The sequence below is a fragment of the Triplophysa rosa genome, linkage group LG14, assembly GCF_024868665.1.
Source record: "Triplophysa rosa linkage group LG14, Trosa_1v2, whole genome shotgun sequence".
NCBI classification, from domain to species: domain Eukaryota; kingdom Metazoa; phylum Chordata; class Actinopteri; order Cypriniformes; family Nemacheilidae; genus Triplophysa; species Triplophysa rosa.
The window spans coordinates 21,069,310-21,095,213 of record NC_079903.1 but is presented as its reverse complement, the minus strand read 5'-3'; the positions used below and the strand labels follow the sequence as shown (position 1 = coordinate 21,095,213).

General features: G+C 39.2%; 1 protein-coding gene across 5 annotated transcripts in view; it reads left to right on the top strand.

Annotated features, from left to right (window-relative positions):
• Window positions 1-506: 506 nt before the first annotated feature.
• aplp1 (amyloid beta (A4) precursor-like protein 1) overlaps window positions 507-25,904 on the top strand; it is a 38,779-nt gene continuing 13,381 nt past the window's right edge. For all 5 annotated transcript variants that reach the window (XM_057350599.1, XM_057350595.1, XM_057350597.1 and 2 more), the window contains exon 1: window positions 507-739. In XM_057350599.1, the coding sequence (XP_057206582.1) occupies window positions 677-739 (63 nt within the window). In that variant the 5' untranslated portion in view covers window positions 507-676. The remainder of the gene's footprint in view (window positions 740-25,904) is intronic.

The following is a 25,904-nucleotide window of genomic DNA, read 5'->3' as shown; positions in this document are numbered from 1 at the left end:
CCTACAGCACAAAAGACTTTGTGTAAATGCGCATATTGTAAACAGTTTTCTTTACTGTCCTCTAGCGGCCAAAATGTGCAACTGCGTCGTCTGTGTGTGTAGTGATTTCAAACCTATTTATTCTAGTGAGGAAATAATACGTAAGCGCAGAGACATATCTAATCAATATGTGCTTGTACATATATATTGTCTGCTATGTAAATAAGTTTATTGACAGTTGTGCATTTGAAATACATATTTTACTGTATTTTGTTTTGTTAGCTATCTTACTGCGTCTGCCTTTTGTGCTCTTGTATCCAAGAAAACTCTTTGTTTTTCTCTTGTGAGAATTCATTCGTTTATTAATTCATCAACCGCGGTGTACACAGGATCTCTTCATAGACTTCTCCCACGTGTGTTTCTTTTAACGTCCAACAGGGGACGCTGTTCTTCAGCAAATGGGCACGCACCTTAGCGCATTCCAAGCGCGACGCGTGCGGAGGAGGGCTTGGTTTGACTGAACGGATCCGCAGCCGTGCGCGCACTCAGATCTGCGCACACAGGGGATATCACAGCCCAGCGCCGAGTAGACCTGCTCCTATCCCGCAGCAAATCAGCTCGTGCCCATTGCTTTTCTTTTCGGAAATAATACAGTCATTTAAAATAGACATTCAAAGAAAGTAAAGAAGACGGAAGAATGGGGCAGAAAACGTCATTTATATTGATGATTTTATTGTCTTACTGCGTCTGGAGAGATGAGGTAAGATCTGAATACACATCATTTTACGCTTGAGATCGTGTTGTAGCGATTTTGTTGGGTTATTTCAGTTGGAGATTTTGTCATTTATTATTTTATTTTTTAAACAATAAATAATAGGCCTTCGTGTATAATTTTTAAGATGCGGGAAAATTGAAAACAGTAATCATATAAGTGACATGCAGTCCTGGGGGCTGGTGTGGTTTTTGCACCCTTTTGTTATTTCTCTGCGTGTGTGTGTGCGTGTGTTCGTGTGTGTGTGTGTGTGTGTGTGTGTGTGCGTGCGTGCGTGCGTGTGTGTGTGTGTGAGAGAGAGAGAGAGAGAGAGAGAGAGAGAGCGTGGCCTGATAAATGGAAAGATAAATTAACCCGAACGTATTTATTTGTAAGGGTGGGGCATGACTTTTCATTACACAATGGGGTTTTCTTCTTTTATAAAAATAGATTGACCAGTGGTTGATTTAGTATATTTGATTTATCTTAAGAAAAACACGGTATAGTGGAAATGTCTAATATACTATGAGGGGAAAATTGTCCCTGTTATATGTATTAGAAATGCAGAATTAGTGTTTCAGCACAATTTCAATGAAAGGTTTGGAGCTGCACTTTTTAGCTGAAATAAAACGTGAGATTTTGCGGGTTTTGAAAAGCAAACGTATGGTGAAGCGTACAGAATGCTACAGCAGACGTAGTCTTGACGCTTGAATGATGTCTGAGGATGTTGATTCAGTGCTGTTGGATATGCTGCAGCCTCTGAGGCCTGCAGTGAAGACTGCAGCCTGCTGCACCTCAAGGCCAAATACAAATGACTGAGATTTTACAGGTGTTTTAGACATTTTCTTTTCGTATTATGAAGCATGTTCGAATTGACAAAGGCTAGAAGGTATTTTGGGCAAAACGGCATAAATGGGACAGATTTATTACATAAAGAGTTTTTTGCACGCATGCAGATGTTGGAGAACAGCTGTGCAGGCAGAGGATTGTGTCAGTCTGAAAGGATCTAAATGTTGTTAATCCCTTGTGAGTCTCGTGAACAAAGCAGAGTACAAAACAGAGAACCCATATCTGTCAATTCCCGACTGTATCCGAAGGGATTTTATTGTCACAGTTTTGTGGAGAAAAAAGGTTTTAGCCTGGATGATTTAGATTGAGGTATGTTTCGTTTCCTTGATTTTGTTTGTTCATTCAGTCATTCTCACTGTATAGTCAATAATCAACAATCAATCAGTACGAAAGTGCTAATAATACCCAACCTTTATTAAGTCCCATTTCATGCAAATTGCCAATCAATTTGGTGGAGGTAATGAAATCTTGATGTGGCCTATAGCTACTAAATCTTTACAAGCATCTTTACAGGCATCCCAAATTGATTACATTATTCTATTTCCGAAGGTTAACACATTGAAAACTAGCTGGTTGTGTCATTCAAAATGCTATTTTGTTGCATTCCATTATTTGCACAATCGCATGCACAGAGTAATAAAATACAAAATGGGGTGAGCAGCACTTTAAAGGAACGAAAATTCTGTCTTCGTTTACTTACCCTCAAGTCTAAACAATCTGTTTTAATTTCTTTGTTCTGATGAACACAGAGAGAGATATTTGGAAGAATGCTTGTAACCAAAATGAAGAAAACATGCTTCTTCCAAATGTCTTTCTCTGTGTTCTTCAGAACAAAGACATTTATAAAGATTTTGGCAACTCCAGGGTGAGTAAATGATGAGAGGATTTTTATTTCCCTTTAAGGCGCCCATTAATAACAATTACACACAGTGTCATTTTTAATTTTTGTAATAAAAATAGCTAATAAGGTGGATTTCTCCCCGTGAAAACCTATATTTGAGGTCATACATAGTATTCTGTGTAGCCCAAAAGAGACCGAAAGGAGTGAGAGAGACCTGGCTGATTTCCACCGTCCCCTCTCCTGCTGTCTGAGTGCGTCAGCAGCATTCACCTCTAGCTTCCGATCCACAGATGCTGGCGTCGGCCCGAGGGAAATGAACAGCAAAATGCTTATAGGGTGTGTCTAGGAAACCCACCATCACCTGAATTGTGCAGTGACCCTGTGCGTGAGTACAGCAGGTTGATGAAATGAAAGGAGGAATGTTTATATAACTGTCTACAGGGATACCCATGTGTTGTTTATGTTGGTTTTACTCCTTTAGCCATGTCTGTACACTTATAACAAAATATCAGACAGACAGGAAATAGGTTGACGTGCAGACAGCATTGTTGTCATAACTGGCAGAGCAGAATAGATTTAAAATGGGTTTAGAATCAGTGGAAGGAATAAAATGCAATATTACATTTCCATGGCAGCAGTAGTGCTTTATGTCTGTTTACACTCATGACTAGATTACAAATGTACGCCTTCCGAATCGACCTGTACGACAGATTTAAGACGAAGGGATGAATGTCTATAAAGTCACCTTGCTGTGGGAAACAGTGAGCATAATTCCTTTTAGCAATAATCTGCTTTCAAATCCCGTCTATTGTCTGTCGAAAGTAGGAGCGTGAAGTCGACAGTCAGATTTAAAGAGGATTATTATGTTTCTTTATTTATTAACCACCAGTGCAGATTGCTTAAATTTATTAGCCATAAACCCATCTTTCATTGTTGAATTATTCTTGACTGGTAAGAGCATTACTGGGATTAACTCTGTTCTGGTGTGTAAGCAGTCTTCGCTCGGGTTTTGCGGTCACGATACAGCATGTTGGATTTCCCGTTTTCTCTTATTTTAAACCACTTCTTAAAATTTCCCTCGAACGTGCGTTTTAAAAAAAAGAGTTCTTTTCTTCACTGAATCTTCAGATGTTCCTCGCGTAGTGTTTTTGGGCGCCCGTTCCCCCATGAAAGCAGTGCTTGGATTGTTGTGGAGGGTTTGTGTGTTGATGGAAGAAAACAGAAATGATTATTTACTTTCTTGAGGTTTTTTTGTCACACTGCATGCTGTGTTCACGCACACACACAAAACAGCTGAACTGTGGCCTGTTGTGCAGCTTGTTGGGAGTGCGATATCCCTCGGAGAACATTTTGATATTAGATTTCTGGAAGCGGAGGAAAGACTCACATTATGGAACCCGAGACCAAATGAAGCTGTGCTGTGTTGCCCCCGAGGGAAAATAGCATGAAATGTTTCCAAAAGATTGGAAAATCATGCGCAATTGTGCAGAACATCTGGCCTGAGTTTCTCAGGAACATTGTACATTACACTTCGATGGTCGTAGTTTTGCCTCAGTGCTTCCTGGATGGTTCATTTATCACTGTGGTGCATTCGTTTTTTTATTGTTTTATTGGTTTGTTTTGGATCTGGATATATACTTTAACTGTCAAGACTCCACATGTTGTCAGTTTGCAAGGACGGGATTGGTGGCATTGGCAAATCGTAAAGTTTGGTTCAATTGCCACGCATGTTATGTTGACTATGGCCCTGTCAGTAGAGAAGAACAGCCGCTCGGGCTGCAGGGCAGGGGATATGTTGAAACAGATAGGAACATACTACAAGCCCCACCAGATCGCCCCTCTCCCGTTTAATTAATTTACAAGCTGGGAGATAATCAGGTTTCACTAATGTTTTCCAATGTGCTTTGCTGCATGGCACGAAATGCACCATTTTAGTGCATCATTTTTCTTCCTTCCCGCAGTTTTTGTGTTCACTGTCGGTCTGGAGACGAGACTTATTGCATAAATATGAAAGAATCCTCATTTACGAGACTTGCGATGCTGAAATCCATTAACTCTCACCAATGCGATTATACCCAATTTAGCAGCGTGGCTAATTTGGCAGCCAGTGTCACTTTTAAGTTTTGATTATAAAATCCAAGACAGTTTTTAATACGATTCTGCATTTCAGGATTTTGTGAATGGAAACACTGTAGCGAAGCATCTGCTGTTGCTCATCTTTTTGATGAAGTCAGAACCCAGGTCTTCGTCTCTGTCCAGTGTAAACCCTAATGTACACTTTCTTCTGTTTGATGTTTGAAACATTGCGGGGCTGAAAATGAATTCCTGCTGAAGGTTTTGACTCCCGGTAGGAGACTTCAGTCAGACAGCCTATGAGGATCCTGTAATAAATGGATAACGCTGTTCTTCTCTTGTATACTTGAGGGAAATGGAGAAAGAGAGTTTACATGGAAGGATAATGGTACTGCAGAAGAGGCTGTGAGAAAGCGAGAGATAGCTTTGGGGGAATCCTAAACCCGCTGGCACTGGTTTGCTCGCCTAATCCTGTTCATCTATGTCAGTGATCTGCGCTCGCGTGCGGCCTGAGGGAGACGTCGGTCAGCGGAGAGATGTCACGAGAGCTGCTGACAGGCTGCAATCTTCTGAGAACATATTAAATAAAACTATGTCAGACCACAAGAACCGATTTCAGTTCTTGAGATAATGAATGACTTTGGCAGACGTTGAAGTACGACTGCGTTCAGAACTTGAAAATCAAGTTGTATATTTTAAACTAGGTTTTTCAGCAACCGTCACAGTATTTCTATTGTAAATGTCAGTGATTTGTGCACGGGCAAGTTTAGACCAGTGGTTAGAGAAGCGGTTAGATACAAACTGGGCTATGTGAGGAGCGATAACAGATTTATAGCAAATAGCTGCAGGCACGATGAGGTGGATTTTAAAGATCAAAGACAGATTTAGGTCAACCTTGGAGGAATTGTGTGGAATAAAAAAAATCTAGTGCTTTATGAGAAATGTTGGTTGATTCCACATGATATAAATCCCCCCGGAATCATGTAGATTAATTCAGCGGTGTCATCAAACATATCTTGTCGAGATGACAGCTCGATTCATGTAATTTATGGAAAGCATATTTCCTTACATTGGCTGAGAAGATGAAATTGCAAAACGTGTCATGCAAAATAATGATGTTAGGATGTTTGCCTGTTGTTTGAGTATGGCCTAGACATAACGTGTCAGACCTCATGAGAAGAATTGCCAAACCTTTTCCCCACCATCAACGTAATAACAGTGATGATAAAGAAAAGTCATTCCAGATCTGTATGCCTTTACTTTTTTTCTGCAGAACACAAAAGAAGATATTTTGAAGAATGTTGGCAACCATTGACTTCCATTGTATGGAAAACCACTGAGACATTTCTCAAAATGTCTTCGTTTATGTTGCGCCGAAGACAGAGATTTTGAATGACATGAGGGTGAACACAAAGACAATTTTTTATTTTTGTGTGTACTGTCCTTTTAAGGCACACACGAGTTCTGTCTTCTCCACAGATTGAGATTACTACAGTAGACGTGCTATTCAGATCTCACCTAGAATCTTTCCATCAACAACGGTGGAATCTTTGCAGTACATTCATGTGACCATTATACACTGAAACCCCAAAACTCAGATGACAGTTTTCATTCGTGGTTGTGCATAAAGTGTGACGCCGACACGCTTTCGAAAAGAAAGATGGCTGCTTGCTGCATTTCCATCAATTATGTAGGGTCTCGGAAAGGTCCAGACTCTTGCTTGTCGGATCGGCTTGGGTACTTCTGTCACGCTCTCCGTTTCTCCATCATCCCGCCTTCTCTTCCTCTCTCGTTCATCCCCAGATGGCCCGTCGCAGCTTTTCCCCACTTATTTCCATTCTCTCAGTTTGTTTTACGATAAAGTATTTATTGTCTGTGTCCACTTCACTTATTTTCTGTCTGTCTCTCCCGCTAGTTGTGTCAATCCAAGCGTTCTCCTCTCGCTGATAGAACGCAGTGTTCTTCACAGCCTCTCTCCTCGAACCGTTGCACAACCGTTGCATTTAGGCTTGTTCATCATTTCTAAAATGTTTGCTTTTCGCAGCAGCCGTTCATTTTTTCGTCGTGCTGTATGCGTTCCGCGTGATCTTTCATACGTTGTTTTTTTCCAAGAATCTTTCACCGACGGCATATTTCACACCAGCGGGGAATCTCAAGGACACAGCAAGAAAATGCCATTTGTAAACACTTGCCACTGTGAGACGAGATGAGTTCTGTAGCAATCAAAACCATTCACAAGCACAGATAATTGAATGAATTGTTGAACTGTGGTACTCCATTCAACACAGTTTACAAAGGATTGTTTTCCATGTCAAAAATAGCAACGTATTAAAGCTCTAGGTCTGAAAAATAGATGTAGTTCATTGTACAGTCAGTTTGTCGTGGCAATTAGACATGATTTACTCTGGAACCATCAGTTTAAAATGAGCTTTGTGTAATTTAGAAATTGAATAGTGTCAGTTTTATATGGTATTGTTTAGTTTTGCCAAATGAGTTGATGAAATAAATGTATTGGGTGCCAACATACAGTGTCCAAAAGTGATGTCCAGAGGGCATATTTGTACAATATTTGCTTTTAATGCACCCTCGGGTTAGGTTCATCATCAAAATATGTGGTGTATTGTACCAAATGGGAAAAAAACAACATTAAACCTTTAAAGTATTTATTTGACAAAAATGCAAACTAGAGCATATTGTGACTGTTATTCAAATAAACATTTTTTTTAAGTTTACAGGAAGCATGGAAAAACAGTTTTATAGTGTCTGCTATTAATATTTTGTTGATCCTTTCTTGTGGTAATATTTAGTAAATGAAATGTGTGTACTTTTTTGCCAAGCTTTCTTAAATTTTAAAGCTGAGCTTCAAACTTCCATTCCAAGCACAACTTTATAACATCCCAAAAAAGTGCACTCAAATACACTTAAAATTATTTTAAAAGTGCTCTATTTTTGCATACTAATTTGTACGTAATACAAAAAATTAGTCTTTAGTTCTTTTTAAGATGGGATGATCGAAGTGTACATAACTGCTATTTTTAGACCCTATAATTAGAAGTATTAAAAAGTATAATTTTAGCGTAATAATTGCAAACGAAATACACTGGAAAAAAGGTTTTCAAGCAGTACCTCATCCGATTAATAATTTGTCTTTCAATTAATTTTGCCATTATTTTTTTCATTTTAATATAAATAGTAGGCATACTTCAAGTATACTTATGGAAGTGTACTAAATGAATAAATAAAGTGTATTTTAATGCACTTTTTTTAGGATGCATTTTTAAATGTTCTTTGTATGATTTGAATAAAAAACGTCAATGTTTTACATCACTTTTGGTCACTACTGTACATTGATAAGGTTTAGAAGAAAAAAAACTCTCTTTAATCCACATCTTATGCAACAAACAAGTCTAATGTTTAAAAGGTAAGGTCTATATTTCAATGTGTATTATATTATATTACATTATAAGTTCTGTTGTTTGCAATAAAAATAATAATAAGATTATGCAATCATTTTAGTTTTATATCATTTACATTTTGTCATTTAGTAGACTAAATCATCAGCAGCTAAATCGTCATGGATATTTACTTTGTGATGTAATATGGTTTGTAGTTTGTGATGTGAGTTTTCGATATATCGCCTGCCTTAGATGCAAAAACTAAAAGCACTCCTCAATCTCCGCTTATAGCAGCAATTACACTTTTCAATTTAGAGGATCTTTAGAACATGAGTTTAAAGACATGGGTAATATGACTCGCTAATGGTCTGTGATGAATATGTATATGAATATTAATGAGTCCGGCTGGATAGTCTTGTATATTTCACATTTAAAGACATTCTCGGTAGCACATGAGAGCGGATAGTAGAGATATAGAGACGCCTTTTGGAGCAATCTGTGTAATTAGTAAATTCACTTTGTAAGCATTAACCAAGCACCTAAAGTGAAACCTGTTTTTATCGAAAGCATCGTACAGTTCGTAACATTTACAGATGCAGAGATTTAGTGTAAAAGCCATGAAATCCATTTAGGAAATTGAGATTTTTTGACGTTATCTTACTGGGCTCGTGTGTACATAATTATGTCACGAGCTGTTGTGTTGGCGTGACGTCAGTCATGTGTAAATGTGTGTGTCTAACCGTCTTACAGGAGCAATGTCATTCAAACAAACAATGTCAATGGTTCTAATCCGCTGTGCTAAATTAGCTTTTCTTTGGGCAATATGTTTGACCTACTGAATATAAAGCAGCCAGTGAAACGTATTTCTGTTCAATTATGGTAAGGAGACAGAGAGAGAGAGAGGTTCATTTGGAATCCTACAGGGAACCAGTTGCTACGGTAACAGGGAAGGTAGCCAGCTCCGTTGGGAGATGTTGCCACAGCAACCAGCCTCTGTGGCCAAGTGATGTTGACTGAAAGAGAGAGCAAGAGGTAAAGAAATGGGGGAAGGAGTGGCAAAAAATATACGCAGAAGTGTTTGATGTAAGCAAGAGAGCTTACATTGGGGGGAGGGATGGGCTAGTTACCAGATCAGATGAAAGCGTTAAATGTGTTAGCGTACATGCCATAATGCATGCGGGGGCTTAATGGGCCTCGTGGAAATTTTCCACTTCGAGCAAACAAAGGTGAAGGTGTAGATCAAGGAAGGGAAAACCCATCATTGGGTTCCCCTCAGGGAGAAAACCCGATCATCCAAGCATCACACTTTGAGAATTTCTTATAATCTCAACGATCTGTCACCAGCTTTGAGCCTTCAGACATCACAGCTACGGCATCGAGAGGATGGTGGATTTGGTGGATCGCCGTATACTATAATGTGGTTGTGTAATATAGTGTATTTTTATTTCACAGCAGTGTGTTAGTCAGCTAAATCTGTCATAGTAATACCTGGGGATTTGATTTCTGCAGAACAACTTTAGAATGTCTTTGGGTTTTTTCATCCAGTTTTATATGAAAGAAAATGTGAGATCTTTAGTTTGCTACTAGACAGTAACTGTGGGTTATAATGGTTTTAAATTGATTTGTATTGGTTTTAATGGAAACTGTAATGGTTCTACTGGTAGCCTATGTGATGGATTCTATTGGTGGGATGTTAAATCCTACTGGAATAATGCCCAAAACACACTAGGCATTTTGTAATGGTTTTAATGGAAAAAGCTAATGGTTCATAATGATATTTTGTTTTAAACCATTAGAATTTCTATAAGCATGGTGGAAAAAATTTATAGAATATATATAAATGTATATATGTATAGAAAAAATACATAGAAACCTAATAGAAACCATCACAGAAATTCTAATGGTTTGCATTAGAATACCCCTACAACCCAATAGCTTTTTCCATTAAAACCATTACAAAATTCCTTTTTGTAGTGTGTTTTGGGCATTAATCCAATAGGATTTAACATCCCACCAATAGATTCCATCACATACCAGTAGACACCAGTTTCCATTAAAACCAATACAAATCCCTATAAAACCATTAAAACCATTACAACGTCCTTAATGGTTTCTATGGTTTTTTTCAGCAGGGTATTTTTTCAGCAGGGCCTTGCCCAAAACACACTACAAATAGGAATTGTGTAATGGTTCATAATGGTATTTTAATGGAAACCACTAGAATTTCTGTGATAGTTTTTTTCAGTAGGGTTGTCATTCATGTCTATCATCTCCCTGGTTTCACAGTACAGTTAGTGAATACTAATAGTTCAAGATTATGTATTTTGTTTTCGAACCAACAACAGCTATTGGCCTATGTCAAAATCACCTGGCTGTAGTGAACTGCTGAACCTTCTTCCCTTAGGCCGTAATCCACTTCTGTGAGCCCATGTGGAAGGTGAAGATGTTTGAAAGAATAAAACATTCTCTCTGTGGATTTCTGTCCGTACACAGTCACTGGCCTGAAGCTAAACACAAGCCTAGACCCACTGCAGCCTTGTCAACATCTGATCTATAACACGCACACGTACTTATGCAAAGTCGATCCACGGGGACAGCCAGCAACCTGCCTCATACAAAGAACAGATGTGGAGACGTGTGGAGAACAGAGGGCGAGAGCGTAGGGAGAAGACGAGCGGGTAATACAGAAGACTGTGACATGCAAATGTGCTTTAAGAGAAAGCAAAAGATCTCAAGGATAAAAGATGACTTTCATATTAGCTGATGAGACAGAAACATCAGAGGCGACCGCTGTTGAAGGAACAGTGAGGACGGGTTGTTGTTGCAGGACTATATTGATTTTACACTCGTGCTACATACTGTAGAAACGGAAAAATAGCTCGAATCGTGACAAGCTCCCATGTGGAATGCACGTTGGCTCGGGGCGGAAAAACCGAAATGCGAAAAACATGTTTCCTGTTCGCTTTTGTCGAGGTGTGAATATTTGCACCCTCTTTACTGGTGATTCTGTTAAGAAAGTTCGTAGAGCACTTTTACATCTCTTCCATGTGAAGTGTTCAGGAGGACCTGTTCGTTACTCGACTTTACCTTTAAAGGTCCAGTGTATGAAATTTAGTGGCATCTACCAGTGAGGTTGCGAATTGCAACCAATGGCTCAGTCCACCCCTCTCGCTCCCTTTCGAAGCACTACAGTGGCTGAGACCGAACTAAGACGTCGTCACACTTTCGCTTCTTTGCCGAAGGAGATAACGTATTTACGTTATTCAGTGTTGGTTTAGTTGTGGTCAAGCTGGTGGACAAGCATATATGAGGTTAGTTAGATCAAATGAGACAAAAACATAAGATTTGATGAAATGGTTTTGAAATGAACACACCCTTTTTTGCATCTTTTTTAAAGAAAAATAAAATGCATGGAAAATATCACATTATCTTTGTAAATCCATTTTTTTCTTGCAATAACCCGAACAAGAAACTGATTCCAAAGCAGGATTAGTGATTTCACACTGGATAGAGAGTCACATCTCGCTGGCAAGCTTCCAGATGGCAGATACACTGATTTGCTTTGGCAGAAACAGAACAATTGAAATGTATAAAAGGGATCAATTGAAACATGCATGTGCAGCTGTTGCCTCTGTGTATTTGTTGACTTCCAAGCAAGGGTCGCTGTGCTTGGAAAAGGTTATATGTGCTGTCAAAGTTCTGCAAATCCTTTCCAAAGATCGTCTGCGGAGACATGCCATAGATGGCTTGAAGAAACAGTAGTCTTACATAAACACCGTGTTCACAGCGGGGTTGTTTCTGAGTTTGAATGGCTGGATGATCTGAGTCAGCAGGTGTATTTCTCTCTAGTGCAGGTGGCATCAGAGCATCATGAATGCTGATCATGGTCCTTTTATCTTAAATATTATGTGCAAGCATCGCTGCTGTTGTTGTTCATCTTATGATTAGTGTTCGTGGTATGTGCGTTATCATTGTGTAAATCGTGCAGATCATTTAGGATAGGTTTGCTATATTTCTCTAAAACAGATGGAAAAGCCCCACAGACTTATATCGAGGGAGGACCCCCATGTCACATCTACACAAAATTTGATGGTGTGCTCTTTTAGACGTGGGCAATTGAGCAGTGATTTAGCAACACCTTAGCAACCATGCAGAACCACTTGAATCGTTTTAGCAACCACATAGCGACCCCTTGGCGTTCACCCAGAACAGCTTATGTATTGCGTTGGTGGGTTTTGCATGGCCGTGTGCCAGTCCCAAATTTCCAAATGTAAATGTTTTTTTTTTTTTATTAGTACATTAGTGGAAAAAGTAGAAGAAATAAAAAAATGTAGAATTCAAACAGCAGCTCGATGTGAAAGTATAACCTTTAACCACTAGGCCACAGGTTTAAGGTCTGTATTTTTATAATCTGAAGAGTGTAAAGGTCCAATGTATTAAATGCAATAGAATACACATAGCTATGTCTTCAGAGGTATATAAAGACCTTACAAAATAAAGCGTTATGATTTAGAGTGAGCTATTTCTACTGTATCTATACACCGCAGGTCCCCTTACATGGAATTCGCCGTGTTGTTTCTACAGTGGCCCTAAACAGACAAACTGCTCAACAGAGCGCGTTTTGTAAATACGTTATCTCCTTCGGCAAAGAAACGAAAACGTGACGACATCTTTGTCCTGTCTCAGCCACCGTAGTGCTTCGAAAGGGAGGGGGGGGCGGAGTGAGCCGTTGGTTGCAATTCGCGACCTCACCACTAGATGCTGCTAAATTTCATACACTGGAGCTTTGTTTTTTAAAAGCTTTATAAATATCCTCTGAAATGCATAGCTACATGCTCTGATTGACGTCTGTGGTGTTGATAATAGTCTTCAGTGTGAACGTGTTATATTCATGAGCTGGTAATTGTTTCTCTTCAGTATGAGTGACGTGCTGTTTGCCACCCCTTGTTGAAATATAAACGCCAGAGACAACTTCCTATGTTTAAGCAAAGAACAGCGGGGGTTTTTCTTCCCACTTCATGTGGTGAAGTCCGGTGATTCATTGCTCCGAATTACAGGCGAGTGGGAGAGAACAAAATGTTTACATATCTGTTTATGACTGTGTGAGACAATCAAACGCAACTTCCAAATGGTAACTAACCAACGTATTTAACCACTGTACTAATAGTGATATGTGCTAAGTGGCAATTACCTAGCAACCACCCAAAATCCTTTCGAAACCCCTTAGCAACAAGCACCGCTCGCATTGTCCACAGAGAAATTCATGTTGTAACTGCAGTTAGATGTAGTAGAAGTAGAAACTCATTAAGGGTTTTGTGCTTTTTGAGTCTCATCACACTTAGTTACAGTTGACGTCCAAGCAAAGCTCAACTTGAGACTTTTTGAGAGCCAGTTGGACGTTGTGCATTCATCAAAAAGACTCCAAAAACAGGCTACGAGTCGCTTGTCTGTGAACCGTGCCTCTATCTGAGTAGAAGTAATTGAATTTAGAAAATGAAAAAGCCTCTTTGTCTGTCAAGAAAAGATTGCCGATGCTGTGCTTGATGTTCTCGCAATTAAGCTATAAAAAGAAGCAGCCCACTTTTGAGTGGAATGGACAAAAAGCTTTAATGCTTGTTAGCAACTGAAAGAGGGGTGACAACTGAGAAAAAAATCAGGTTTGACAGGAGGAGAGGAATAGTGAGTCATACAGCACTGAGTTTGATTTATCAAGTCGTGAATATGCGGCAGTGGAGCAGCTGAATGCAAAAAAACATCTTCCTTCTGTTCCTGTAGATTGTTTGTATATTATAACCGGGGTCTGTTTTTCAAGGTCTGCCGTGTGGTTTGACTGTGACTCAGCTCTCACTGCTGGTACCCATCTGGACCAACGTAGGTGTAGAAGCCTCTCGGTCCGGTAGGACTGTTCTCGTGGTTTAGCTCACAGGCTATGCGGGAGATCGCTGGCTACACATCGTGGGTTTTTCATCACATGGTTTGTTGTGAAACTCTCGCGCAGGACAGGACTTCAGTCACGACTTCGTGGCCCACAAACACACAGTAATTCAGTGTATAATCTGGACAGTACGACTAATTTATATTCGTCATTTTAAATTTTAGTCAGAAGTTTTACTTTTCAAATTACCACAACTATACCACATGTCTTAAACGGATAGGTCACTCGAAAATCAACATTTTGTCATAACATGCAGAAACTCCTATCGTCATTTAAAGAATCGGATTTTCACGCTTGAAGGGACGCTTTAGCCCAAAGTGAAAATTCTGTCATCATCATGACTCTTGACATTTCAAACCTGACTTTCTTTCTCCTGCAGAACACAAAAGAAGATATTTTGAAGAATGTTGGTAACCGAACCACAGCGGTACCCATTGACTTCCATTGGTTTTGAAGTGAATGCGTACCGTCATTGTTCGGTTACCAACATTCTTCAAAAATCTTCTTTTGTGTAAAACATGCCATTTTATGCCACCGACCATGGGTTTATTATAGTAAAAGTATAGTAACCACGTTTGTTTTTGTCAGATTAATTGCCATTTGTATAACCATAGTTTTATACAAATACCATCCCCGACAACATAGTTGTACTCCGAAGAAAAATGAAAAAACATTCTTACTTTATTTAAACCATGATAACCACAAACGAACGGTTTTTACAATAATCATTCTATAACCGTGGTATTCGTAGTAAATACATATTCATACTGTACAATTGGCATTTTAAAACAGGTTGTTGTGGTGAGACCATAGTCCATTTTTACTACTGATAAAACAAAAAACTATGTTTAATATAGTTCATTTTTATGAAGGGTTACATTTATTATTCTTAGAAAATGTACCTCGCAGCTTTCAAATCTCATTGGTGAAGATGCCGGGGTCAGGCCAGTGATGTAAACAATGTACCATCATGTTCATTTGAAGTATTGGACATCTGGATGAATTCTTAATGAATGATTAAATGAGAGCGCACCCTTCCACGCCCAGAAGCATAAAGGTTCATCATCTCTAGTGTGCATACCCCGTCCCAGAAGAGCCCCTGCAGGGGTCACCCATCATCCGCCATCTGTTCTCCATCCTGGCAGCTGGAGCTTCAGCTCAGCTAATCTGGCCTGATGAGACCGTGAGTGATGAGTGTCCGTGCAGACCCTGCTGCCTTATAACCCACTGTTTGTCAAGGGCAAAACAAACAATACATAACAAACAAACAATGGAATTTGCAATGAGAAAAAGAAGTTTACCTTGAACGTAAAAGTGGTCAGTGAATACGATGTTGTGTTTTAGATGCTGGGCCCCATTAGGCTGGTTTTAAGAGTGCAGTTTTCATTCATGTATTAGTGCACTTACTGTCGAAACAGGTTGAGGGGCAGAACATTTTGAAGGGCATGTTTCTTTAAAAAGCCAATAACCTTTTGTTACGTTGGCCATGTACGTGATTTGCTACTCTTGCTTTTGCTGGTCAAAGGCAGGTGGTTCGAAGAGGGACATTTCTTGTTCTAGAGCAGTATTTCTCAACCGGGGAGCTCAAGTTGACTCGATTTGTTTTGAAATATGCAAGCCAGCCTGTGAAAACGGTTATAACCACCATCAAAGTTTGATTTCTACAATTAGTTTCACTACGATTTCAATTTTTGGCATGACCTTACTGAGTCAATATGAAAGATATGTTACTGTATATTTTCACACAATGTTCTTTACATTACGTAGAATGATTTTATATAAAACACTGTTTCTGTTGTCAGACATAAATATGTAAACGACTTCAACTTTATTGGGTATTCAGTTCAGTAAGTTCAGAGAGTTAAACGTATGTTCATAGTGATGATGTCACAAACATGCTAATTAGCACGTAACATCACCTTGCACAACAGTGACGGGTAAAATAGATTATGGCGGATTTTTTACGAGCCTGTCCGTCATTTTGACTGAATTTGAATGAAAAGGTCTAGCGCAACCTCTGCCGCCAACCTCTGCATCGCTCCGTGAGACTGCCGTCTAGTGGTAGGCTGTAGTTTATGCACGGTTGTGCGAGGATCTGAAGTTGTGTGGATTGTCCGATGCAAAACTGCGAAAACAAAGTCTCAAAATCCAAATGAACCGAACAGGATGAATGAACGCGTGTCGCAGGATCCACAAATGCGCATCTTGTTATTGACGTGCACATAGTTTTTTGGTTTTTTTTCAATTTTTTTGCATTGACACCATAGGACACATTTACGGTATATATTTGTCAACTACCTGTCATGGTTCTGCCACAAGACCAAGAAAGACATGACATGATGAGGCAGAACCATGACGGAACCCCATGTTTCATGTGGAGGGAGGGAATTTTGGCCCTTTCGGCTTGCCATACTCTCTCTGGTCTCGTCTCTGTTCCCGCCCTCTCGTCTCCTCATTATTGCTTGTATTTTGTAATTAAAGTCTTGTCTAGTTTAGTGTAGGTTAGTCTATGTCCCTTTTTACCTCTTGTTATTTCCCTTGCTGTTTTATCGGTTTTATCGGTTTGTTTGTATTTTTGTTATTAAAGTCTGTTTGTTAACCCCTTACCCGCTGTCTGCACTTGGGTCCTCTGTCCTTGTTCCCTCACCGTTCATGACACTACCCAGCTACAAAAAGTTGAACTATGCTAAACCTTTAAGGCACTTTCACTGTTTTTTAACTGTAATAAAACCATGGTTCATTTTCCTCAGGGACCTAAAACCCAACAACCACAAAATTCCAATTTAATGGTGTGTTAAACTACATCAACCAGCGAGCTTTTTTTGGTCAACCAGCTTCGCCAGAAAAACCATTACGGCGGTACAGCTTCACTGTATGTTTCAAGCCCCAAACCAGCACAAATCCTCAGGGAAATTCATGCAGAGGATATTCAACTCCTCGCCCCCTTAACATCTCATTTTCCGCTGCGTTGTCCACCCTTCACACCAGCCAAGTGTGAGAATGGATGGCTGCACAGCTCGTTGCCTTTCACTAACATTAATTACAGCGTGCAATTAGCATGAGGTGTACAATTAGCGTCAGCGCTTGTTGCTCAGACTGAACCAAAACCGTCCGGGCTCCTTCAGCACCTCCAAGAGCGGATGGACCCATCTGACTCCTAGCTCTTATAATCAAGAGCTGGCAGGCAAATGAGGCCGAGTGCTGAATAATTTATCTGCATGATTACAATGATGAATGCACCAGAATCATGTAAGGGCCGCATTAAGTCGGGAAGGGGGGTGATGGGTAGGGGAAGAAAGACACGGAGAGAGAGGGTGTGGCGGACAGATTGTGGAGGGTTGACATCAGCAGAAAGCGTGTGAGCGAGCGCATGGGCGGAGGGGAGCTGGAGAGCCGGGCAGCCACCCGCTAACGGGGCCATCTGTCCTTCAAAACACGAGAACTTGAGTGTGAGCGCGTGTGCGCTTTGCGCGGGGTGGTTGCTATTTTTGCCCCGAAACTGCTGCAGAAGCACCCGGTACCGCTGGGCCAAAGGAAGAAGGGTTCCAGGGACACTTCCTGGCTTGCCAGAACTTGTCGTGTTATACTGACGAGAGTTGGCGGATGTCCTGGGACGAAGAGCTGCTGAGAGCATCGGCAGTTTGATTTGTGTGTGTATTTATATAATATCATAATTACATTGTGACATCATTGTGGTTCGGCAGTGATCCAAATTTAAATATTTAAAGTGATAGTTCGTCCAAAATTGATGTTCACTCTTGTCACTTCAAACCTGCATGACTTTCTTTCGGCTGCAGAACACAAAAGAAAATATTTTGAAGAATGTCGGTAACCAAGAGCCGGTGGTCCCTGTTCAATTCTATTGTATGGACACGAAAACAAGTGCAAGTCAACGGGTACCGCCGTTGTTCGGTTCTTTAAAAAAAAAAGGTGTGTTTTGCAGAAGAAAGAAAGTCATACACGTTTGAAGTGACAAGAGGGTTAGTAAATGAACTATCCCTTTAAGGTTCATTCAGATTCTCCCAACAAACACTAAAATGTTTCCTCATTTCCTCTCTGAATTTTCCTGTTTGGTGGGGCCATATAACTGTAAAGGTACAACCACAGTCCATATTTTCTGACAATCTAATCTCGACTGACAGTCTCGCGTCTAAAATGAAGCATGGTGTACGGGCACGCACAGAGATGACTGCATTTCTAATGAATAGAGGATTCAGGCGAGCGCACACACACACAGTCCACTTGTATTTACTGCAGGGAGGTCTGATGGATGGAAAAGAAGGTTGACTTGTTAAAAGGGGACACATGATAGACTGGCGTCCTACCCAGCAGCTCTTCACCATTGCATCATCGGTGGGTATGATGTCATTCTGCATCCACAACCAGGGACTGTGGCTGGCGTAGAACATAATCAGAGAGTGAAACACTAAATCAACTGTCCTGTGTGTTGGTACAGATGCGAGCACGTGAGCTCAAGGAACAATGCTTTAGTTATGTACATTTACGTGGATTTATTTAGCAGAGGGTTTTATCAGCGACTACAAACGAGCGAAAATGTAACATTTTGTCTAAAAATAAGCTTTGTCCATACGTATAAGCACAGTTTTGTGTGTTCGTTTTAGTATGCTGGTGAATGTCTTTGTTTTAAAATAAAATGTACATATCAGAAAAAATATATACAGTATTAAGTCGGCACACCAAAGCTCCAAAAAATATATTTTTTAATAGACTCGGGTTTGATGAAGAGCCTGCATGCTTGAAACATCACACTGTATGGAAGTCTATTATTATCATTTTTTTGATATTTTCGGAGCTTCGGTGTCGGTGCCGACTTTACATATATTTTTCTGATATGTTTTTTTGGGTCGAGCACCCACTTATGAAATGTATTTATTTTCCTTATACGTGTTTATGCAGTTCATGAATGTTTATGCAGTGCATTTTGTTATGAAGATTAAATCAGTGCCGCCAACTTCTTTTTGCATTTAGTAATGTCTCCAAACCCGTTTGTCCTCTGTGGGGTCGCTGGAGATGGCTAGTCTGTCAATCTTTAAAGGTCCATTGAAGTGCCTTGAAATGCACAGCTTTGTTTGATGTGATGGCGTAATTTCTACTGAAATGGAAAGTGGGACATATGGAGTAACCCCTCCCACTTTTTAAACGGCCAGTAGCATTTAGTTTACTTCGTAGCCTGGAATCTGGTGATGATGGTGAGAAGGTGAAGTGCAGAATGATGTCATAAACATTGTAGATCTGTGTTGATAGAAGTGAGAGATGGCAAGTTTTCCTTATTATCTTTTAAATGCAAATTCTGTCAGATATTCATAAGGCTCACATATTCATACCAGTTCGAGGCTTGGATGAGTGCTTGTATCGAGTCGAGTGTGTGTGTGTATTTGCTCTTCCTCATCTGTTACAGTATATGAAGTCTGGTACCCTGTTCTAACTCTCCAATTAAGCAGTTGGTCTCGGGCAGACGCTCACTGTCTGCCTACATGAGCCGCACAGAAGCGGACAGTTTGCTGCGCTTCTGTTTAATCAATGACAGCATCCCGACCCTCAGAAAAATAAAACGTGCCGTTCAGAAACAGAATGCTGTGTTGGCATGCTCATTAAAAACAGAACAATAAAATCTGGTGTTATTTGTGACTGTAGGGGTCGTTTAACAGCATTTAATCGGCGGATGTTGAATGTTTGTTCAAAAGCATACAGGAATCAAATAAAGCTTGTGACTCGCATTATGAGTCAAATATATAATCGTCTGTTTTTAAAGCTAAGCCTTTGGACTGATGTGAACTAAACGTAATGGAATGAATCAACGTAACCTTATTACATTTGCTCGATTGTGCGGTCTGATAAAACATTGATTAAATCTCCATTGATGGGATTTTCGTGGTATAAAACGCAATACTTTTCATTGAGAGCTGTGCGCAAATGCTGGTGTTTTATCATTAGCTTGAATAAAAGGTTATTTTGAAAAAGAATGCATTTTTATATGATCTCCTTCACAGAGGAGTTTTTTATCGCTGAGTGGTCTTCTTTTCGTATTCTAAAACGCAAGAAATCATACAATTATTGACTCTTAAGAATAAAGGTGCTTAACAGGTTCTTCACAGCGATGCCATAGAAGAACCATTTTTGGTTCCACAACGAACCACTCAGTCTAAGGTTCTTTAAAGAACCATCTCTTACTTAAGAACCTTTTTTGTCACAAAGAACCTTTTGTGAAACAGAAAGGTTTTTCAGATGTTAAATGTTCTTTATGGAATCTTCTCGAAGAACCTTTTTTAAGAGTGTAAGAATAATAAAATGTATTAGGAAAGCAGAGCTGTTAATGTTTGACTTCCTAATGCATCTCTTTTGTTTGTAAAGAATCTTAAAGAGAAACATAAAAGGCGAAACCTCGGAAGAAGTCTCCATTTGATCTCAGCTTGGCCTCCGTGCTGTCAAGGAGAAACAAGTGAAGATCAAGGAGATCTGATTTTGCTTTCCCATGGGTTTCGTGCTAACTTCACCTTGTGCCTCAGAGGAAAAATGAAATCAGATACCAGCTTTCTTTTCGTATCTAATAATGCAGCGCTGTTGTTGCTACCTGCAGGAGAATCTGCTGTTGGTTGTTTACATGCACCTTTCAGTTTTCTGCAGTTTATTTCAGTAGCACCTCCAGCACAGACTTGTTAAGCAAAAAACCTTATGATTCTTTCTCTTCAGCTTTGCCGTTGCCTTTTTATTTGGTTAGATGACATCTGCCATCAGCAAGAGATCTAACAGACTCGGATAGTGTGCAGTAAATCAGGGCGAACAGTCATTACTTTCATACCCAATATTTTTTGTTTTTATTTTATTTAATTTTTTGGTCATTTTCTGACCACACTCCAAGACTTAACGGCACAATGCACAGCATGAAGTCATGCTAACCTAAGCCCAAAGACTGTATATAGCAAGCCTTCTGTCTTTGCATGCGTGCATGGTTCAGATCAGACCTCAGGGCTCCTGATGCACTGATATCGATCGAAGGAGCGTGGAGCAGTTCAGGATATTGATCTCCGGCGTGTGTGTTTCCAAGCGTGTGTTTGCGCCATGTGTGCATATGGAACTAAGAGCTCGGTGAAGAGCGCGCTGGTTATCGTCTCGAATGTCCGGAAGCCTCCCGTGTGGCTATGACCTTCCTCAAGTAAAAAAAATGATCTCGTTCCATTATCAGAGCAGACTGAAATATAGTAGAAAAGCCCATACGGCCCCTGGATCATGCTGTTTAAAACCACATCAGAGGTCTGAAAACTGTCTGATCCTAATCGGTCTAATGTCTCCATGAAAACTTCAAGACATCGCTGTAATTTGGCGTGGGAGGAATACAGCGCATTTACCTGCGTTGTATTTCAAAGTGGAAAGTGTCGTGTATTTTTTACAAACAGGCTCGCACAGAACCTGCGCGCCCAGAACTGCAAGATGCTTGTGGATTTGACTAGCGAGTTATGAACTTCAACTGATTCTTTTCTGCATGTTTATTTGGTTTTCTGTATTATGGCTTTCAGCTACCAAACTTTAAAAACAATTCATTTCAGCTGACTTCAATTTAAATTATTAGATATAATTCATTTTGAATTAATTACATGAATTTATTTACTATAATTTATAGGGCTGTCAAATGATTAATCGCATCCAGAACAAAAGTTTGTGTCTACCTAATATTTCTGTGCGCTGTGCATATTAATTTGTAATTTATAAAAACATACACACACATGCATATATTTAAGAAAAATATAAAAATAAATAAACATTTATAAATCATTTAAATAATTGGTAACTATAAATAAATACATGTAAATATTTCCTATATATATATGTATGTGTGTGTGTGTAATGGCGATTAATCGTTTGACAGCCCTAATAATTTATTGAATTATTAATGTATGATTTCTTATTAAATTAGTATTACGCAGACTTAAATGAATATATCAAGTAAAATATTATAAAAATTACATTTTTTAAGAATTTATTGATCTTGCTTTTTACAGCGCAGTACAACCAATTTTGCTATATTGAAATTATGGATGTATTAATAAAAGTTCTGTCCCAATGTTTACAATTACAATGTGACCGATAGTACAAATTAATTTTTTTAAATATATTCTTTAGACTTCTTTAGAAATTTTTAGTCATTTGTAATTGGTAACATTTGCATCAAAATGTCTATGGTTGGTATGCATCCTGAAATCTTTCGATTTTCCCCTCATAGTCCTTCTAGAAAGCGTAAAAAAGTGTCCATGATTTTTATTTGTTATAGAAATATTTTTATGTCATATTTCTCACCAAAATAAGATGAACGGATGATTAATTGCTCGCAGACAGATTCACGAGCAGTGGAGAGCTGTAGTTCTCAGTGTTGACTAAGCACAAGGTCATGAACCCGGGTTCTTCGAAACTTCTGTGCATAAGCACTGCAGAAGCTATAATAACCCATTCGTCAAGGGCTGATGATATTTTTCCAACATTTTTAATCCAACAGCCTCCTAATGGCATTGCCTTATATTCTCATCTCCACACTAAACCCGCTTTCTCCTCCCGGCCCGCTATATTTATTGTATATTTACGGCTCAGATTTATATATTTATTTCCTCATAAATTTTAATTAGGACTTCAAACGTTTTCACATTGGCCAGCAGAGGCAAGGTTTCCCTTTGATCGCTTTCAACCCGCCCTTCTTTCTCTCTTCTTCCCCCTGGGCATCTCTGTTCTAATTGGTTGCCTGAGTGCTGTGTGTCTCTCCTGTCACTCACTCCGTCTGTCATTGAAGATTAAAGTTAGTGTTTTTGCCCGGGTTGCCAGATTGGTGGCCTCACCGGGATGACATTGAAAAGCGGTAAACTTTGGTGTTTGAAAGACCCGTGCAGAGCTTCTAAGAGCTGTTTTTTACTTTGATTGCGTCTTTCCACCCACAAGTGAGGAGCTGTACAACCTCACCGCACTCCCACTCAAACTCCACGCATATTAAATCATACTCGAAATTGACGCACAGAGTGTCTGGTGTTATAATCACATGTTACTGTGGGTTGTTTTTATTAGTCATATTTATTATTCACCCGGCCACAGAAACAAGCAGAACAGAATAGGACATTCTTGTTGCTTGAGGATAGAATGGAAAACTGGAATTACTATGAACCACGCGAAGGTTATTCATTTACATTTATAATGTATACGTAAACATTTCTAACAATACACAAGCAATCAACAAGCAATTTGCTTTCGCCTCAGTTAGAAGTAGATATTCATTTGTGGCTTTTATTTCTAGTATTCGTATCTTATTGTACAATTCACATTGTACAGGTTCATACAAAATCTTGCGTTTTTTCTTGAGATCAGGTTAAAATGACACAACAGATAGTTGGTGTCTATTAAGGACACTATTAAGCAATCTCTATTCAAAGTGCTGCTTCTGTTTAATTCAGACTATTTACCCCTGAAAATGTACTCCAGTTTAGACATTTAGGATGAAATATTTCAATGCAGACAAACCCTATGATGCTTTGTAAGACGCAGTTTTCATTTTTGGTTGAACTATCCCTTTAAAGTGCCAATCTTTATCATTTGCCTCTTGATTGCCATCTCTGTTTAAGTCACTATTCCAACGAACAGCTAAAATTATAAATCATTACCAAAGGTGAGCAGGCAGTTTTGAACACAGTTTTTGATTTAAAATAAACAAAAATTGGTTATTGCACAATAAAAAAACGATTTATGCTTATGTTTAATCAAAAGAGCTATGGATCGCAGCTTTAAATTGTGCAAAATTATATATATATCATACAATCTTCTGTAATAATTGCTATTGATTTTTAAAAACATTTTACAGTGAATGATCTTTGTTTTCATGTAACTGTGACCTTTCTAAATTAAAATGACCTCAGTTGTACGTCCAACCTGATCTCATGGGAATTCGTAAAGATTTTATGAGGTGGCTTATGAATTTGTATATTGTGATTCAAACGCGCGATTACTACACAGCAAAATCGCCAGTGTTAAAAAGGTCAAATTAACTCTCACAGTGTATATATATAATCCACACTTTGAGAGTGTGGATTATATACAGTATACACTGTGAGTGTTCATTTGACCTTTTTTAACACTGTCGTTTTTACTGTGTAGAAAAAAAAGCTATTCTGAAACCCCGCCCCTAACCCTAACGTCACTGGATCGAAAGCAAATGGATCTAAAATGTACAAATGATATCGTGCGAATTCATACGGATTAGCAAAAACTAGCCACATCGTAAAATAGTAACGCATTTGCCGTGAGCTAATGAACTTCTGTCTCATTTCATTTTCCGTGTTAATAAAGCATGTGCTAAATGAGTGTAAATGCTGTCCGTGGACCAGAACAAATGATATGCACATAATATACAACCAGTGTTGGGCAAGTTACTCTGAAAAAGTAATTAATTACTAGTTACTAATTACAAATTCAATAGTGTAATTAGATTACTGTACAAATGACTCTTTTCAAAAAGTATTTAATTACTTGTTATTACTAATTACTTTCTATATCCTACATCAACCTCGATTAGTTAAGATTCAAGGCTAGACATGAAACGACCCTTTTAATTCATTCAAATAAATAATATAAAACTACATGAAGTAGTATTATTTACTGACCACAGTATTACAAATGTGAGAATTATACATTAAAGCACGGATTTTAAAGTTAGACTTAGACTATTGCACACACATGTATTACACAAAGTATTTTGTTTAATTACATCAGAAGTAACTGTAATTAAATTACAGAAAACATTTGTGTAATCCCTTACTTTACTTTTTCAAGGGAAAAGTAATTAAATTACAGTAACTAATTACTTAGTAACTGGTTACGCCCAACACTGTATACAACATGGAAAGTACATGTATCTATGTAACCCAGTGCAGAGACGATATAAGCGTGCCGCCTGGAGCTATTGAGCATTAAATAGAGCGATAACCAGATGAAATGAAGCCCCTCCCCTGATCAGACTTTTGTCTTCTGGTCTGATCTCTTGTTTTCTCTTCTATGTTGATGTACTCAAATGACCTGATGGTCAATGAGCTTGTATTAACACCTGACTTTAGCGCTGGGTTACTGTTTGCTCTGCTAGCGTGATCGTCCCCCGGGCCTTTCTGCAGGATTTCAGATCGATACCAACATCCTTTGGCCGGGAGAGAAAGGTTGGGAGGAGAGCGAAAGGAGAGGGGGAAGGGAGTGGAGGAAACGAATGAAACTGAGTAACGCGAAAGAGAAACGGACACGAAGGATTTTGGGATAGTGGGAGTGTTCGAAATGGCGTACTATCATACTGCACTATATTTGAGCTGTGGTTTTGTGTCCATGTACAATGGAAGTCAATGGGGTCCAGTGTTGTTTGGTTACCAGTGGTTTTCAAAATAACGCACACACGCACGCAGTAGTCTGATGGGAGATAGATTAGGTACATTTAGGGTTATCAGCAAGTCTGGCTTTCTGCCTCAATTTAAAATGCAATAATGACTCTCCATGTTATATTTCTTTCTCGCTGTCAGAGCGGCGATAACAGCTGATCTCTCCTCTCTTCCTTGTCGTTGTGTCTCTGCTCGTCCTGTACTTTCCATTTCTCTATCGCTCGGAGTTTCTTTTGGCCTCGGTGTTCTTATCGCTGCGTAATAACTGGCAACCAGGCTTAACTTTTATTGCGCATGTAGGCCACTTTGAAGCTAAAATGGCGCTTAACAATTTGTGTTGTAGGGCTGGGCGATCTTCCCAAAAAAGCATATCACGATCTTCGTAACGAAGAATCTCGATCAACGATCTGAATTGAAATACAGGGCTGTACGTGAACTTTTTTGCACATAGCACTGGCGCTACAGAGGTTTCAAGTTTTGCAGCACAGGTTGTACAGGTAGCACAAGTATAAAACGTCTGTTATCTTCTTTATAAAACGCAAATGCAGGTCATCACATAAATAGACTGGTTAATAACAACAAATGGATCAATTTGGGCCATTTCGTTTTTAGTTTACCCATTTTGTATTGTTCTGTGTTGTCCATTTTTTACTATTTGTCCACATAAAAATAT